We start from the raw sequence: 13,368 nt of genomic DNA, 5'->3' as shown, positions 1-13,368 counted from the left end.
GGGCTTGTTTAGTTCACCCCCAAATCCCAACTTTGGCACTATGCAAAAAGAAGATTCCTCATCACATCAAACTTGCGGTACATGCATGGAGTACTAAATGTAGACGAAATTAAAAACTAATTGCACAGTTTTATTGTACTTTGCGAGACGAATCTTTTGAGCCTAATTAGTCAATATTTGGACAATAATTCACAAATACAAACGAAACGCTACAGTATTGCTACAGTAATTTTGGCACCCCAAAGTTGGGCAACTAAACAAGGCCTACATTGATTTCAATGGTACCTGTTTAACATCACTTCTGCCACCTCCATTGTTATTGGTGAGACTAGGATTTAGGCTGTGTGTGTGGGGGGGGGGGCAGTGAGATGATATCGGTGGTGAGGCTGGTGTTGAGGAAGCCGCAGGAGATGGGCAGACGGTGACGAACAAGCACGGGAGAGAGTGAAATTGTGAGACAACACTTCGAATCAGAAGTTGGAAATGATGTATTAACAGTTGGGACACGATTTGGACACCTAAATAATTAGATCAACATAGAGGAGCTAGGTGATTTTTCATCCAGAAAAAATAGGCCCCCAAATTCGAGCTAGAGGGGCCTCGAACTTGGGTGGCTAGAGTGCACAATCAAACCTTCTACTCTAACCAGTTGAGTTAGAGCTAAGCTCACTTCCTTTGATTTGGACACCTGATATTCGTCGACTGAGATCTAAGGTGTTTTCATCGCCCTTTTGCTTGAACTGGTTCACATTTTTCTGAACAGTGACATTATGCCCTCGACTACATTAGCAAAACGCGAAGAAACCATGTATATATCATATTTATAGTTTGTTCAGATGCACAAATATTTATATATATCTCCTTTCGAGTAGTACACACCATATAATCTCCGCACTGCAGAATCACGGCACGAGGAAGGGAAAACAGAAAAGGGAAGACACAGTAAGCTTTTGCTCATCTTGACGTGACCGACGTCTTCTAATATCAATCAATACAACTAGAGCTGAGCGAGCGTGCGCAGATCCACCGGGTGCACGTCGGACGGCAGCGCCGCGCTGTACGCCCTCCGCCCGACGAGGATGTTGGCCGCCTCCGTGGGGTGGAAGGCGTCCCAGAAGAGGTACTCGTTCCTGTTGGTGCACGGCGTCTGGAACGGCAGGCACGTCACCTGCCCGTTGTTCCTCCCCACCCCGCAGCACCCTCGGTTCGTCACCGTCAGCCCTGCACAGATCCAAAGCCCCCATTGTTGCTTTCAGTTTCAGGACACGCGCTAGGTAGCTAGCTTTCTTTTGGGGGGCAACGATCGATGTGCAAAGACGATGCATCCATACCGTGCGATCCAGGGGATCTCAGGATGTCCTCGAAGATCCCGTAGGCGTTGATGTAGGTGAAGTGCGCCCCGGGCAGCGCGTTGAACTGGTCGACGAGGGCGACGAGCCTCCGGTTGAAGATGTCGATGGCGGCGTTGATCTCGGACACGCAGGTGGCGCCGTCGGGGCTGCGCTGCGCCAGCTCGTTGGGGCTGCACCCGACCTGCCCCACTCCCATCAGCGCCACCTTCCGGGCGCCGTAGTTGTACAGGGTCCGGAGCTGCTGCGAGTACTGGCCGGCGAGCGCGTCGGCGTACTGCTCCGGCGTGTACTGCTGGCTGGTGGAGTAGACGGCCGGCATGAAGTAGTTGTTGAGGTAGTCGTTGCTGCCCATGCCCACCGTGAAGATGCACTGGCTCAGGTGGTTCGCCGCCGAGTCCTCGTCGCCCAGGATGCTCACCAGCTGCTGCACCGCCGCCTGGTAATTCTGGAGCTGCCCACCGAAGCTGATCCGTTGGCCCTGCAGATTCACGAACCCATCGACATGGTGAGCTTCAGGTTAATGCGTAGCGTGATCATTGATCTTTCAAGAGTTAGGATGAAAAACATATGGTTACGCACCAGTTGCTGGCCGGTCTCGTCCCTGATCCCGGCTGCAGCGGAGGCGAAGTTGACGCCGGTGAGGAGCTGGTCGTTGCTAGCGCCGGCGTACGCGGGGATGTAATCGTCGAAGCCCAGAAGCCGAGCTGAAAAAATGACACATGAATACATGATGCGCGTGTAAGTACTTGCTTCGACTGTTATTTCAGATCATAGTGACTACTAATATCAATTTATCTGTCAGTGAGCACTACTGATTGTAATTCGTCGGTTTCGGTTGCTCCCAATGAATTTAGTTTCTAGTGTAAGAATTTCTGCACAGACTACGAGTGGTTCCGATCGAAGGGAACGTCGGCATCAGCCATCGATCGTCCCATCAGGCCATCATACGGCGGAGGGGACCAGCTTCGTCTACAAAGCGTCAAGGCCTCGGTGGACTTGTCGCCATCGTGGCACTCAGATTGGCATGACATCATCTGATGAACGGACACTACTTCATTCAAAGCGTGATATTGGTGTCAAGGGATACGGGATGCCCGACACACCTAAAAATCTCTCCTGACCCAGGAAGCTAATGTCGGTGTTATAATCACCAAGAAAGCAGAGAGTATTTTGAGCTTAGTAGCTTACATATAGCATCGACGGTGGTGAGGCCGTTGCTGAACCGGCCGGTCGCGCCGCCGGGGAAGTCGATGCCGTAGGGCGGGTAGTTTGCCCGCGCCAGCGACGCGATGTCGTTGTTGTTGCCGTTGTCCACGAGCGAGTCCCCGAACACGAAGTAGCACGGCACCTGGGGCTCGGCCCGGACCACCACCACGGCGACGGTGGCCAGGACGAGGAGCAGCGCCGGCTGCATCCACCGCATTGCAGCTGTGCGCCCCATCCTTTTAGCTAGCTGAGCTTTCTCCTTGATCGGCCGCGGCGGATTGAATATAATGGCAGACCGTTCGGCAGGCCGACACATTCGAGCCCTCCTTACTTATAGGGCAGGTTGCTAGAAGCGCCCCTAGGTAGATGAGCAGCATGTGGGTAGGACCCTGCAGGAGGGAGTGCGTGGAGAGAAGAGAGAACAGTTCCGGTGTGGCCGGCGTCCATGTTGGCGAGCTCTCTGCATGCATGTGCGCGTGCATTGGTGATGGTTGGAGCAGTCACGGTTGGGTCTCAGATTCTCAGGGCCGACGCGGGGTCGTCCTGATCGATTGATTACCACGCGCCTGGTTCGGTGTCCCTTGCGACAGCGGTGCAGTTCGCAGAAGAGGCGCGAGTCTGCGACGACAGTAGAGATTATTCCGGGTTTACCATCTGCAGGTCAGAATGCCGGCGTGCACTCGCGGTGAATGGCAGAGGTCGGACTTGTCATACCACGCGCCGAAATAGAAGCACTGGACGAACGTCACTGGTGAACAACTGAACAAGCAGGAACATTAGGAGACTTGTTCGTGGCTCCAGTGAGTGTGTGCGGTACGGCTGAATCCCAGTGAAGAATCCTGAATAATGCAAGGTGCTGTGTGGGCTTCCTTCAGAAAAAGGTGTCGTGCGGGCAAGCCGTAGTAGGGAAATCAGAATTGGGCGTGCAACAAATCAAGGACATGTACAAGTGATGCATTTCTTTCATGAAAACGTACAGGTGATATTTGCAACCAGCACTCGCATTTTTGCTGAACCTAGCAATGCGCAACCAGGACACTTTTTTTGTTTCCGTGGCACTACACGAGGGATCTAATAGCCAAATTTCAAACTGTTAGATCCGTGCACGCGTCCACTTCTTCACTCGTACTTCTTATGTGTCCCCGGTTGATCCTCGTCGTTGGCCGGATTTGTCACCTACGTTCATCATCCACCTAACTTGCCTTCAGCAAGCCAATGCATAACGCCCAAACTTCGACATCGCCAGACGGGTAATCCTACCCTCCACTGTAGCATAGCTTCGCTGTCTCGCACCCTTTCTACCATTCAGGGGCAAACTTTGCGTTCAGCTGAGTGAGGGCACATGCCCTCACTCAAAATTACCAAGCCAAATTTACTGACTAAAATTCACCATATAAAAGCTTTATTATTTAGGTTTCTCTTGAATTACACCCTCTCAAATTTTTGCCTTGGGTCTACCCCTGCAACCACTCACCAATTGGTGGTTCTCCTTGGTCCTCCCGCGAACGGTGGCATTACCGCCATCCAACACTCTTGCCTTATGATCAGGGTTCAAAATTTCAGCAGAAATTTTTTTGGTCTTTTCGATGGTGACCAAAATCACTGTTTGCCTGAAATTTCGTTTTGTTCATCGAGAGATTCATCTTTTTAGTCCAAATTTCAGCTGAAATTTCACGAAATTTGGTGTTTTCGTTGAGGACCGAAAAAATTCGAAAAACAAAATCCTAATCCCTGCTTATGATCACTGTCATTGTCGGAGTGCCCTACCATAGCTGCTTCCCTCTATGCCTCTATAGGTCCTTATTTTTGAATCCTAACACAAGGCAATATGGATGTCAACAAAGATGGAGAGAGAGAACATCGGGTTGAAAGAGCAAGAAGCGAGATTAATCTCGACAACGCTCGATTTGGATATAGCTTTCCTAAGGCATCCAATGATCCAAGAATCATTCGCGATACTTTTTTCGCATTTACACCACAACACTACTTGCGTGATAGCTTCTTTGAGGCCACTTAGGCTCCGTTTGCTTCCACTGACTTATTTTTAGCACCCGTCACATTAAATATTTAGATACTAATTAGGAGTATTAAATGTAGACTATTTACAAAACCTATTACATAAGTGGAGGCTAAACGGCGAGACGAATCTATTACGCCTAATTAGTCCATGATTTGACAATGTGTTGCTACAGTAAACATTTGCTAATGATGGATTAATTAGGCTTAATAGATTCTTCTCGCCGTTTAGCCTCCACTTATGTAATGGGTTTTCTAAATAATCTACGTTTAATACTCCTAATTAGTATCTCAACATTCGATGTGACACGTGCTAAAAATAAGTCAGGGGAAGTAAACACTCCCTTATTCTTTAGGGCCCTAATCTGGCATCACCCGTTTCCAGACCCTGCAGCAGTTGCAGTACGACGACTCTGGTTCTACCTGTAGCACACCAAAAATGCATGCCGAAAAATGACTGAAGCGAGATATGGCCCTTGTTTACTTCCACCCTAACTTCCAACTTTGGCACTATGCAAAAAGAAGATTCCCCATCACATCAAACTTGCGGTACATGCATGGAGTACTAAATGTAGACGAAATTAAAAACTACTTGCACAGTTTTGTTGTACTTTGCGAGACGAATCTTTTGAGCCTAATTAGTCAATGTTTGGACAATAATTCACAGATACAAACGAAACGCTACAGTGTGCTACAGTGCCAGCACAGTAATTTGGCACCTCCCAATTTGACCAACTAAACAAGGCCCATGAAGTACAAAGGTCCTACAGTATTTCTGTCAAATCCAATTTCACGTCACAGATCCACGGTCCAGGCGTGTTAACTGGATAATTTGGAAATGGACGGGGAAAAGGGCAGCGTGGCGGCGTCCGGCCCCAGAGACACTCCACATGCAAAGCATTGGAGACATCTCGTCACCGCCGGCTAGCCGGGCCCTGCACATCCTTGATAGGTAGAGTAGATTTGACTCACTCTTTTGTTCCACGAGATTTATTGCACCGTCTTGGTAGAGATCGCTTGACCTTTTCCGCCGGCCGGCGATCGGCGTCGGCCCCGCACTGGCAGAAGCGCGCGCGACGCGTACGTTTCACCGGCAGCTTCGGTAGTTAAGCAAAGCCCCATTGAAGGCACGGCGCGTGTGCAGAGAGAGAGAGAGAGGCGTTCACGGTTTGGTGGTGCGGTGTGAGGGGAGCGTAAATGCGCGCATGGAAAGCTCCCGCGCGATCCACATGCCAGCTGATCAAGGGTGTTCAGAGCGGCTGGGGATAGAGATAGCGTGGTGGCATTCAATGCATGCTGTCGTGCGGACGCGATCAACGAACCGGGCGTTGGTTGGCTGGCTCTGGCAACAAACACTTCGAACTGGCTAGCAGTGTGAACGATGGCTGCCTCACGTAGGGGATTCAGGTGTTTTTTTTTACGGAAGGGAATTCAGGGTTTTTTTTTTGACGGAAGGGGATTTAGGGGGCGTTTTCTTCCCTGACTTATTTTTAGCACGTGTCACATCGAATGTTTAGATACTAATTAGGAGTATTAAACGTAGACTATTTACAAAACCCATTACATAAGACGAATCTAAACGGCGAGACGAATCTATTAAGCCTAATTAATCCCTCATTAGCAAATGTTTACTGTAGCAACACATTGTCAAATCATGGACTAATTAGGCTTAATAGATTCGTCTCGCCGTTTAGATTCGTCTTATGTAATGGGTTTTGTAAATAGTCTACGTTTAATACTCCTAATTAGTATCTAAACATTCGATGTGACGGGTGCTAAAAATAAGTCAGTGGAAGAAAACGGGGCCTTAGGTTTCTGGTTCCTGTTGGTAGTAGGTAGACGGGTAAAACGGTGATCGATCGGGTACAAGTTTTTTTAGTACCGCATCCTAATGACTTGTTTCTGAAAAGCAGGCCGTGCGGTACGTGCAAGGTTAGCGCGTGCAGCACAGCAACACCCATGCCCGAAGCTCACTGCAAACCATCCGAGCTCCCCGACTCCTGAGAGCTCCGGAGGGGCGACTCAGGAGGCGATAGCGTGACACCCAACCACCCACCTACCCGCTCGACTTCGGCCCCCGCTGGCGGCGTCAGCCAGCGATGGCGCCGAAGCCGGCCGCCCACGTCATGCTCCCTCCTTCCCTTCCCTCCTCCTCTCTCCCTCTCCACTCCCACTTCGCAAACCCTAGCGTCGCCGGTTGCCTAGATCCGCCGCCAGCCGCCAACTGCCACTGGCAGATCCACCTCCCCTGAGCCCGGATCTACACATCCCTGGCGCAGGGGTCCCTTCCCCGACGATGGCCACCGCGTTCTCCCCCCTTCACCGCCCAAAGGACAGGGGGCCGCGGTCGGATCCGCCCCTCCCCTTGCCACCCCTTCTGCTGCTGGAGGGCGGGCGGTGAGGGCGGCCACACCCCTCCCCGACCGCCAGGTCCGCCAGGGGCAGGGCTCCGTGCGCCGCCACCGTGTGACCGGCCGGGTGGTCGTGCCCTCCCCCTCTTTGGTGGCTGCGCTACCTTCCACCGGGAGGGGGGGCGCAGGCAACTGGTTATGTGGCGGCATTCTTCGGCTCCTTAGCGCCCGGCGGTCCTCATGCTCCTGGTGGTGGCGGCGATTTCTAGGGAAGGAACGGGGGTAGGCAAAAGCCTTGTGCCTGCTTGCGGGTCGATGACGACGACGCCCTCGGGCGCCGCTTCCCCTCTTGAAGGCATCATTCATTCCCTTTTTCCTCTCCTATGGCGAGCTTCCGGGTGGAAGCCTTGACCGTGTTGGTCGGATGACAATGGCACCAGTAGCATCGCCCCCTCCCTTAAGGCGTTGTTTTGAAAACTCAGCGGGCTCTTGCTGCCGTCACTGCCAAGATTGTTGCTGAACGCCACCCCCGGTCATCTCTGGCTGGTCAGGGTCCTCGTGGTGGTCATCTTGGGAAGTGTCTTCTTCTGCGCCTGCCCTCGCTTGAATTTGTCCACCTCGTCCGGATTGCTTAGGTCGTCGTCTTGTGGCGGATGCTTTGCCGCCGTAGTTGGTTGTTGCTCCGGGTGGATGCTTTGCCGTCGCGGTTGTGCTGGTTGGGTGGATGCTTTGCCACCGTTGCTGTGTTCGGGCGGATGCTCTGCCACCGTGACCTTTAGCACCCTTAACGAGGTTGTATCTTTTAGCAGATTCATGAGAGTGGTTGTGTCTGTGGGTTTGAGCGTGCTTTCTCCCTATTGTTTCGCATCGTGTGGTGGTTGTTTGTATGTTTCTTCAGTATTTCTTTTTCTTTGATTCTTTGTGCTCTCGTGCTGGTCAAGCTCTGCTTGGCTTCATCGAGACCGTTAATCTTCTTAATCGGAAGGTGCTTAGGCACTCTCGGGAAAAAAAAAACATCAGCGTCCGGCGGACGAACAACAAGCGCATCTACCAGCAGTGTGCTGTGTGCGTCCGCGCCGCGCGCACGGACAGCGGGGGGTTGCGGCAAGCAGCGACCTTCGCGGTCGTGGCTGCGCCCATACCTCATGCATCCCCACGTGAGTGCGTGACCCACACCCAGCGGTGCCCCTGGCCGCCGCGAGCCCGCGACGATAGATGCATGAGCGCGCGGCGACTGCACACCATCACGAACTCCTCCTGTCAAAATCGCGCTTGTGTCATTGTGTGGATTCAGAAAGGGCAAGGGGCGCGATCGTGCGGCGAGAACGAAGTCGATCGATGCCGGCATTCGGTCAGTGTGGCCGCCGTTAACCGGTCGCGAACTGAAGGCCCGTGGGCCGCGTCGAAGGCAGGAGGAGGAGGAGGAGGAGGAGGAGTGGGTGGATCTGTCTGCCTGTCTGCCTGCGTGGACGCTCTGTGTGGGCTAGTGTCGTCGTGAGGCCCATTAAGCTGTGCAGAACGATTCTCGTGGCCGGCGTAAGCTTTCCGGAAGATTGATAGGATTTCCGTAGGAGCTCCCGCGTAAGCTACGGTAGTTCCGTGCGAAAGGCCCGCATAGAGCCGACGTCACCATGACGGTTACACAGTTCGGTGTATATTCTCGAGAAAAAAATGGATAATCTCCTCCGTTTCTCTCAAAACTGGCGACTCTGCGAATCTCATAACCCATAATGCCTAACCTAAATCGTGCACAGAAGACAGAACAAGAAAGCTTCCTCGCCTGTGCGATCAGTCGAAGGAGCTGAGCAAGACGATGTGTCATCTGAAAAGATTCTGGAGTCTGAACCACTAGCAGATTTCTGACGTAACGATGGCCTACCGATACCCTGCTTCACGTCAAGCCGGCAACCATGCCGGCGCCGCTTGGTTGTCATTTAGGCAATCTCAATTAAGCGCCCAGTAAAGTATCCCCCGCGTCACATGAGTTGCTATCTCGCCAAGATTCTAAAATCCGGACCGGGGGAAGAGTGGCCCCTACGTCACTTCGGGGCACAAGCAAAATGGCGCAAGCGCAACCCGCGGCGACGCGCTGGTGCACGCCCGCAGGGCAGGACGAATATAAAAAGTGGTCAGGTAGCCAGCAGCCCTGCTCCGTCTGCATCCGAAGCTTGGAAATGGACGCCATGGATGAGTTCCAGGAAGCGGACATCCTGTGGCCAGACACCACGGAGGACGAGCAAGTGGTGCCCTTCGCGACCACGGACATGGTCATGGAGGAGCCGTACGGGGCCACGGCGTGCTCGGTGTCCGGCGTCGCGCCGGCGTTCGGGCGCCGCCGCTTGGAGGGGCTCTTCCTCCCCGGCGCCGCCGGCCCGTCGTCATCGGCCGGCGCGAGACCTGACGCGGACGACGACGAGGAGGAGTGGCAGGAGGCGGACGTGATGTGGCCGGACACTGTGGGCATCGTGCCGCGCGGGGGCGGGCGGGAATTGCTGTCGCCGTTTTCCGGCCGGCACGTGAGTCCTGCCGCCGCTAGGCGTGACCGGTGGAGGCCGGCCGCGTCGTCCCCCATCGACATACCCACCAACGTCGCCGCGCGTCGTCGCTTTAATTCGGGACGGCGATGATCGTGCTGCCGTTCGTAGAGAGTTTTGTGGAGGTGTTCTTCCGCGATCTTGGTATTGTGTGGTGCAACTAGAAACCAGGACCGGGTCCGGGAGTAGAGCTGTGAAGAAATGCTGTGGCGTTCTAGGATCACGATCACCTGAACTGCCGAACCCGCACAACATTTCGGCGTACATCATCAGTACATGTTATATTCTTTTGATCGATTTACAGTGGCGGAAAATCTTTTTTTCCCAATCTCAGTAATGAGCAGAGCTTATTTTGTAATTTTGGCGGCTGACGATGAATGATACTTGGATTTAGATTTAAGGACCTTATTTGTTTTCTATCTCCCCTTTTTTATGAAACAGGAGAGATCTCTTTTGCATCATTGTAGAAAGATCAAAGAAAGAATAAGATATTTAGCCTATATTCTTGCCTTCCTCGGAGTCGTCAATGCAGGTGCATGCGCAAAAGGAGAATCAGGTTTAGCTTAATTCGTGCACATTTGCAGCTCACAAGTCTACAGCTGCTTCAAGCTAGCATCTTTTTTGTTCGAATGGATCGGAAAACTTTTTCTCCCCTTCCCCTGGGCGTGGCCGCCGATGATTAGGCTTCCTCCTGTTTATCATCTTAATTAATCTGCGGACCCTAGCTCAAAGCCTGGCCGTAGCGTTAATCCGTCGACAGGGGTTAGGACTGTCCCTGTAAGACATTTCGTCCATTCCTCTCCTCCTCATGGATTCCACAAATAATCCACGCTAGCGCAGATATTTTACGCGTCTTCGCCAGCCGGGTCACTTGAAATACTAGTCATGAGATTGGGCACTACTTGGTACTGCACTTGGTCTGAGTAGCATGACAGTATGCGGCAATCCAGTTCAATTGGGCCAGCCAGAGCCAGTCGTCCTGTCGCTTGTACCGAATTTCTCGCGAGACCGTCGAGTCTCTGGCACTGAAACGCATACTTGCCGACCGAATTGTGGCGTGCGACGCCCATGCCAGTACTAGCGTGACTTGCCGGTTTGGTCATAGCGTGATTCGCACTACCGCGCACAGTTGCAGGGATTAGGGAGCGGCGCGCCGCCCCGGCGAACAATTGCACGCCAAGCACAGTCGCTTCCGTCCCCGTCAAGAGGCGATGCCGATTCGATCACTAGATTAATCTGTGCCCCCCGTGGCACGGCAGCGATGCATGATTGCGCCATCATTGGCAGGCGCTTATCAAAGCTTTCCATGGGCCGTTTCACGCTTTCAGCTTCGCCGGCCTTTTACTGACGGAAATGTGCCTGCAACATGATCGGCATGAGTATCAGATACTAGCAGCCTGAATGTCTGATGATCCGATCGGCTTCTGGGTTCCACGCGTTTCTACATCGATCAAGTCCTCTGATCCTGACAAACGAAAGGTACTCCTCCTGCATATGGACAAGGGCGACGTCAGGTTACGCAAGGCACCGGCCAGACGGTCTCCGTCCGAGCCTGCACCGTCACGAAACCGTGAGCGAGCCACAAGCGCCGCCCGATGCGTGCAGTCCACTCCCCAGTACCCCCACCGCCGCATCCGCATGACGCCATGCGTGCGTGGCTGGCCCTTTCTCCAGCGGCCCACTATGCCCCCGGCGCTTATAAATCCGGCACCGCACGCGAACGAGCACTACAGTACTACACTACTACAGGCGGCAGTTGCTGGCTGAGTGGCAGTGTGCATAGCCACGACCACGACTGCGAGGCATGGAGATGGAGTTGCAGGAAGCCGACGTCCTGTGGCCGGACGCTGCCCACCACCGCCGCCACCAGCACCTCGCTGCAGACCCGCACCCATCGCACGCCGCGGCCGTCCGCCGGCAGTCGCCTCCCGTGCGCATCCCCGCGATGCCGGCGGCGGAGGCGCGCCCGACGCGCAGCTACGACGACGAGGACGACGATGGCATGATCGTGAGAAGACTAGCCTCATCAGGCGCGGAGGCGGGGATCGTGCCGCCGCACGTCCTGGCCGCGAGGCGGTGCCCGGACGAGCCGAGGGTGGCCTCGTCGGTGTGCGTGGGGCACGGGCGCACGCTCAAGGGCCGCGACCTCCGCGCCGTCCGCAACGCGGTGCTCCACATGACCGGGTTCCTCAGCAGCTCCGACAAGTACTGATTAGGCTACCGTAGTAGATCGATTGAGCAGCGCGGCGGCAATAGATCATAAAGCAGCATGTTGGATTGTACACCTCATCTCCATTCTTGTTGCTAGATGCGGTTGAGATTGTAAGGTACATCCATAGTAGATGCATTGCACTGGGGACATGCTAAATTCGTACCTGCGGGCGTAATTTATCGTAGAATGGAGTTCTTGTTGCGAACTACTCCGCAAAATTATCGCAGAATGGAAGTATATGTCGACTTCATGCTTGCAAATCAAGACATGATGGGGGATTGCGGTGTACTCGATCGAGTTGATCAGTGTCAAGCATACGGAATTGCGGAGTCGTCTAGACTTTATCCACACCGCAAAATTACGCTACGACTGTGATGTGATCCACCTTGTTAACTCTGTCGTCGCAGTACTTGTCAGATCAAACGAAAGCGATCGATACTGAAGATGCATGGAGCGACAAAAACGGCAGGTGCTTTCTGGCTCACGAAGAATGCAACAAAAGGTGACTCGTCAGGTCGGATGGTATGATGCATGGACCATGAAGTTAAAAGTGTAAAACCGCACACAGAGAGCGAACGAAAACCTTTGGCCGGTTTCGCGTTCCCGATTTGTTTTTCTCGTACGAGCTCCTTTTAAAGCAAGCACGCACCATTGGCGGTTTGCACGCGTGTACACCCTCTGTATGTGCCTATCTCTTTCAGAGATGACGCGGCATCACTGGAGATCAGAGGGGCCCGTCCAGACAAGGCAGGCACTTCAGAGACAGGATGTGGACGGCATGGGGTAAGATAGGGTGAGCCCTCCTGGGCAGCAGCTGGTTAGTGGACGAGACAGTGTGCTGATTAGATGCTAATCCGTGGGCTGGACAGAGCATAGATTATGATTGCATCAGATCCGACCTGTTCTGATTCTTATCTGCAAGAAAAATCATCTCATTCCATGTCCTATCATGTCCGGATGCAATGATGCAGTGGAAATATTTTGGACAATTGGACGGTCAATATTGCTTATTGATAAAAGTGTATGTCGTGATGGTGGTCGCTGACCTGCGGATGTTCCCCATCGTCATCGTTGTGGATTGCTCACTGCCATCCCATCGATTTGCCTCTCATCCAGATCTTGGCGGTCAGCTGCATGGACTTGGTTTTAGGAGTCTTAGCGGGCTTTGCCCGGCATTCACCGGTACCAACAACGGTTGCGTTCCTTTACGTAACTCACCTCACTGGGGATGTTATTGCGGTTACCAAATCCATTTGATTTTACCAAGTGAAGACTTGGTCTGTCCTCTATGGACAGACGGACGATGGTGCTGTTGGCGTCGCTCCCCCTTGAAGGCATCGTCTTGCATGACATTTTCGCTCCACCTCCGCTGGCTCTGGGTTGTTAGGCAATTAGTGATTGACGTGCGTTTATGGTGTCCTTATCTTCTGCAGATTCCAGGTGTTTTAGTTTGTGTTTAGTGTGGTGGTGGTGTTGGGGTTCCTTTTTTGTTGTTATTGTATTTCTGGTGTTGGTTGTAGGTGATAGTTTTTTTAATCTACGTTTTAGGTTTTTTTAATAAAAAATATGCTATGCATGTCTTAAAAAAAATCTCGGGAGGGAGCGAAATGGAACTGAGTGCTGCTTCTATGACATAAGGAGGAGAGCAATTTCATTCGGTACCAACGCGTGTCAAGGTCGAGGAGATGTGAGAGGGT

General features: G+C 52.9%; 2 protein-coding genes across 2 annotated transcripts; one reads left to right on the top strand and one right to left on the bottom strand.

Annotated features, from left to right (window-relative positions):
• Positions 1-785: 785 nt before the first annotated feature.
• LOC117854990 (GDSL esterase/lipase At5g45670) lies at positions 786-2,872 on the bottom strand. Its single transcript, XM_034737259.2, has 4 exons — positions 2,541-2,872; positions 1,932-2,056; positions 1,332-1,830; positions 786-1,221 (listed from the first exon to the last, which is right to left on the bottom strand). Exons 1-4 carry the CDS (start codon positions 2,791-2,793, stop codon positions 998-1,000), a joined length of 1,101 nt encoding a protein of 366 aa, XP_034593150.2. The 5' UTR covers positions 2,794-2,872; the 3' UTR covers positions 786-997.
• An 8,333-nt stretch (positions 2,873-11,205) lies between these two features.
• On the top strand, positions 11,206-11,935 carry LOC117858863 (protein S40-3). Its single transcript, XM_034742006.2, has one exon. The coding sequence runs from the start codon at positions 11,264-11,266 to the stop codon at positions 11,669-11,671; it is 408 nt and encodes a 135-aa protein (XP_034597897.1). The 5' UTR covers positions 11,206-11,263; the 3' UTR covers positions 11,672-11,935.
• Positions 11,936-13,368: the final 1,433 nt, after the last annotated feature.

Source organism: Setaria viridis, chromosome 5, assembly GCF_005286985.2.
Source record: "Setaria viridis chromosome 5, Setaria_viridis_v4.0, whole genome shotgun sequence".
NCBI classification, from domain to species: Eukaryota; Viridiplantae; Streptophyta; class Magnoliopsida; order Poales; family Poaceae; genus Setaria; species Setaria viridis.
The sequence above is the reverse complement of the archived record's forward strand: the minus strand, read 5'-3'. Positions and strand labels throughout refer to the sequence as shown.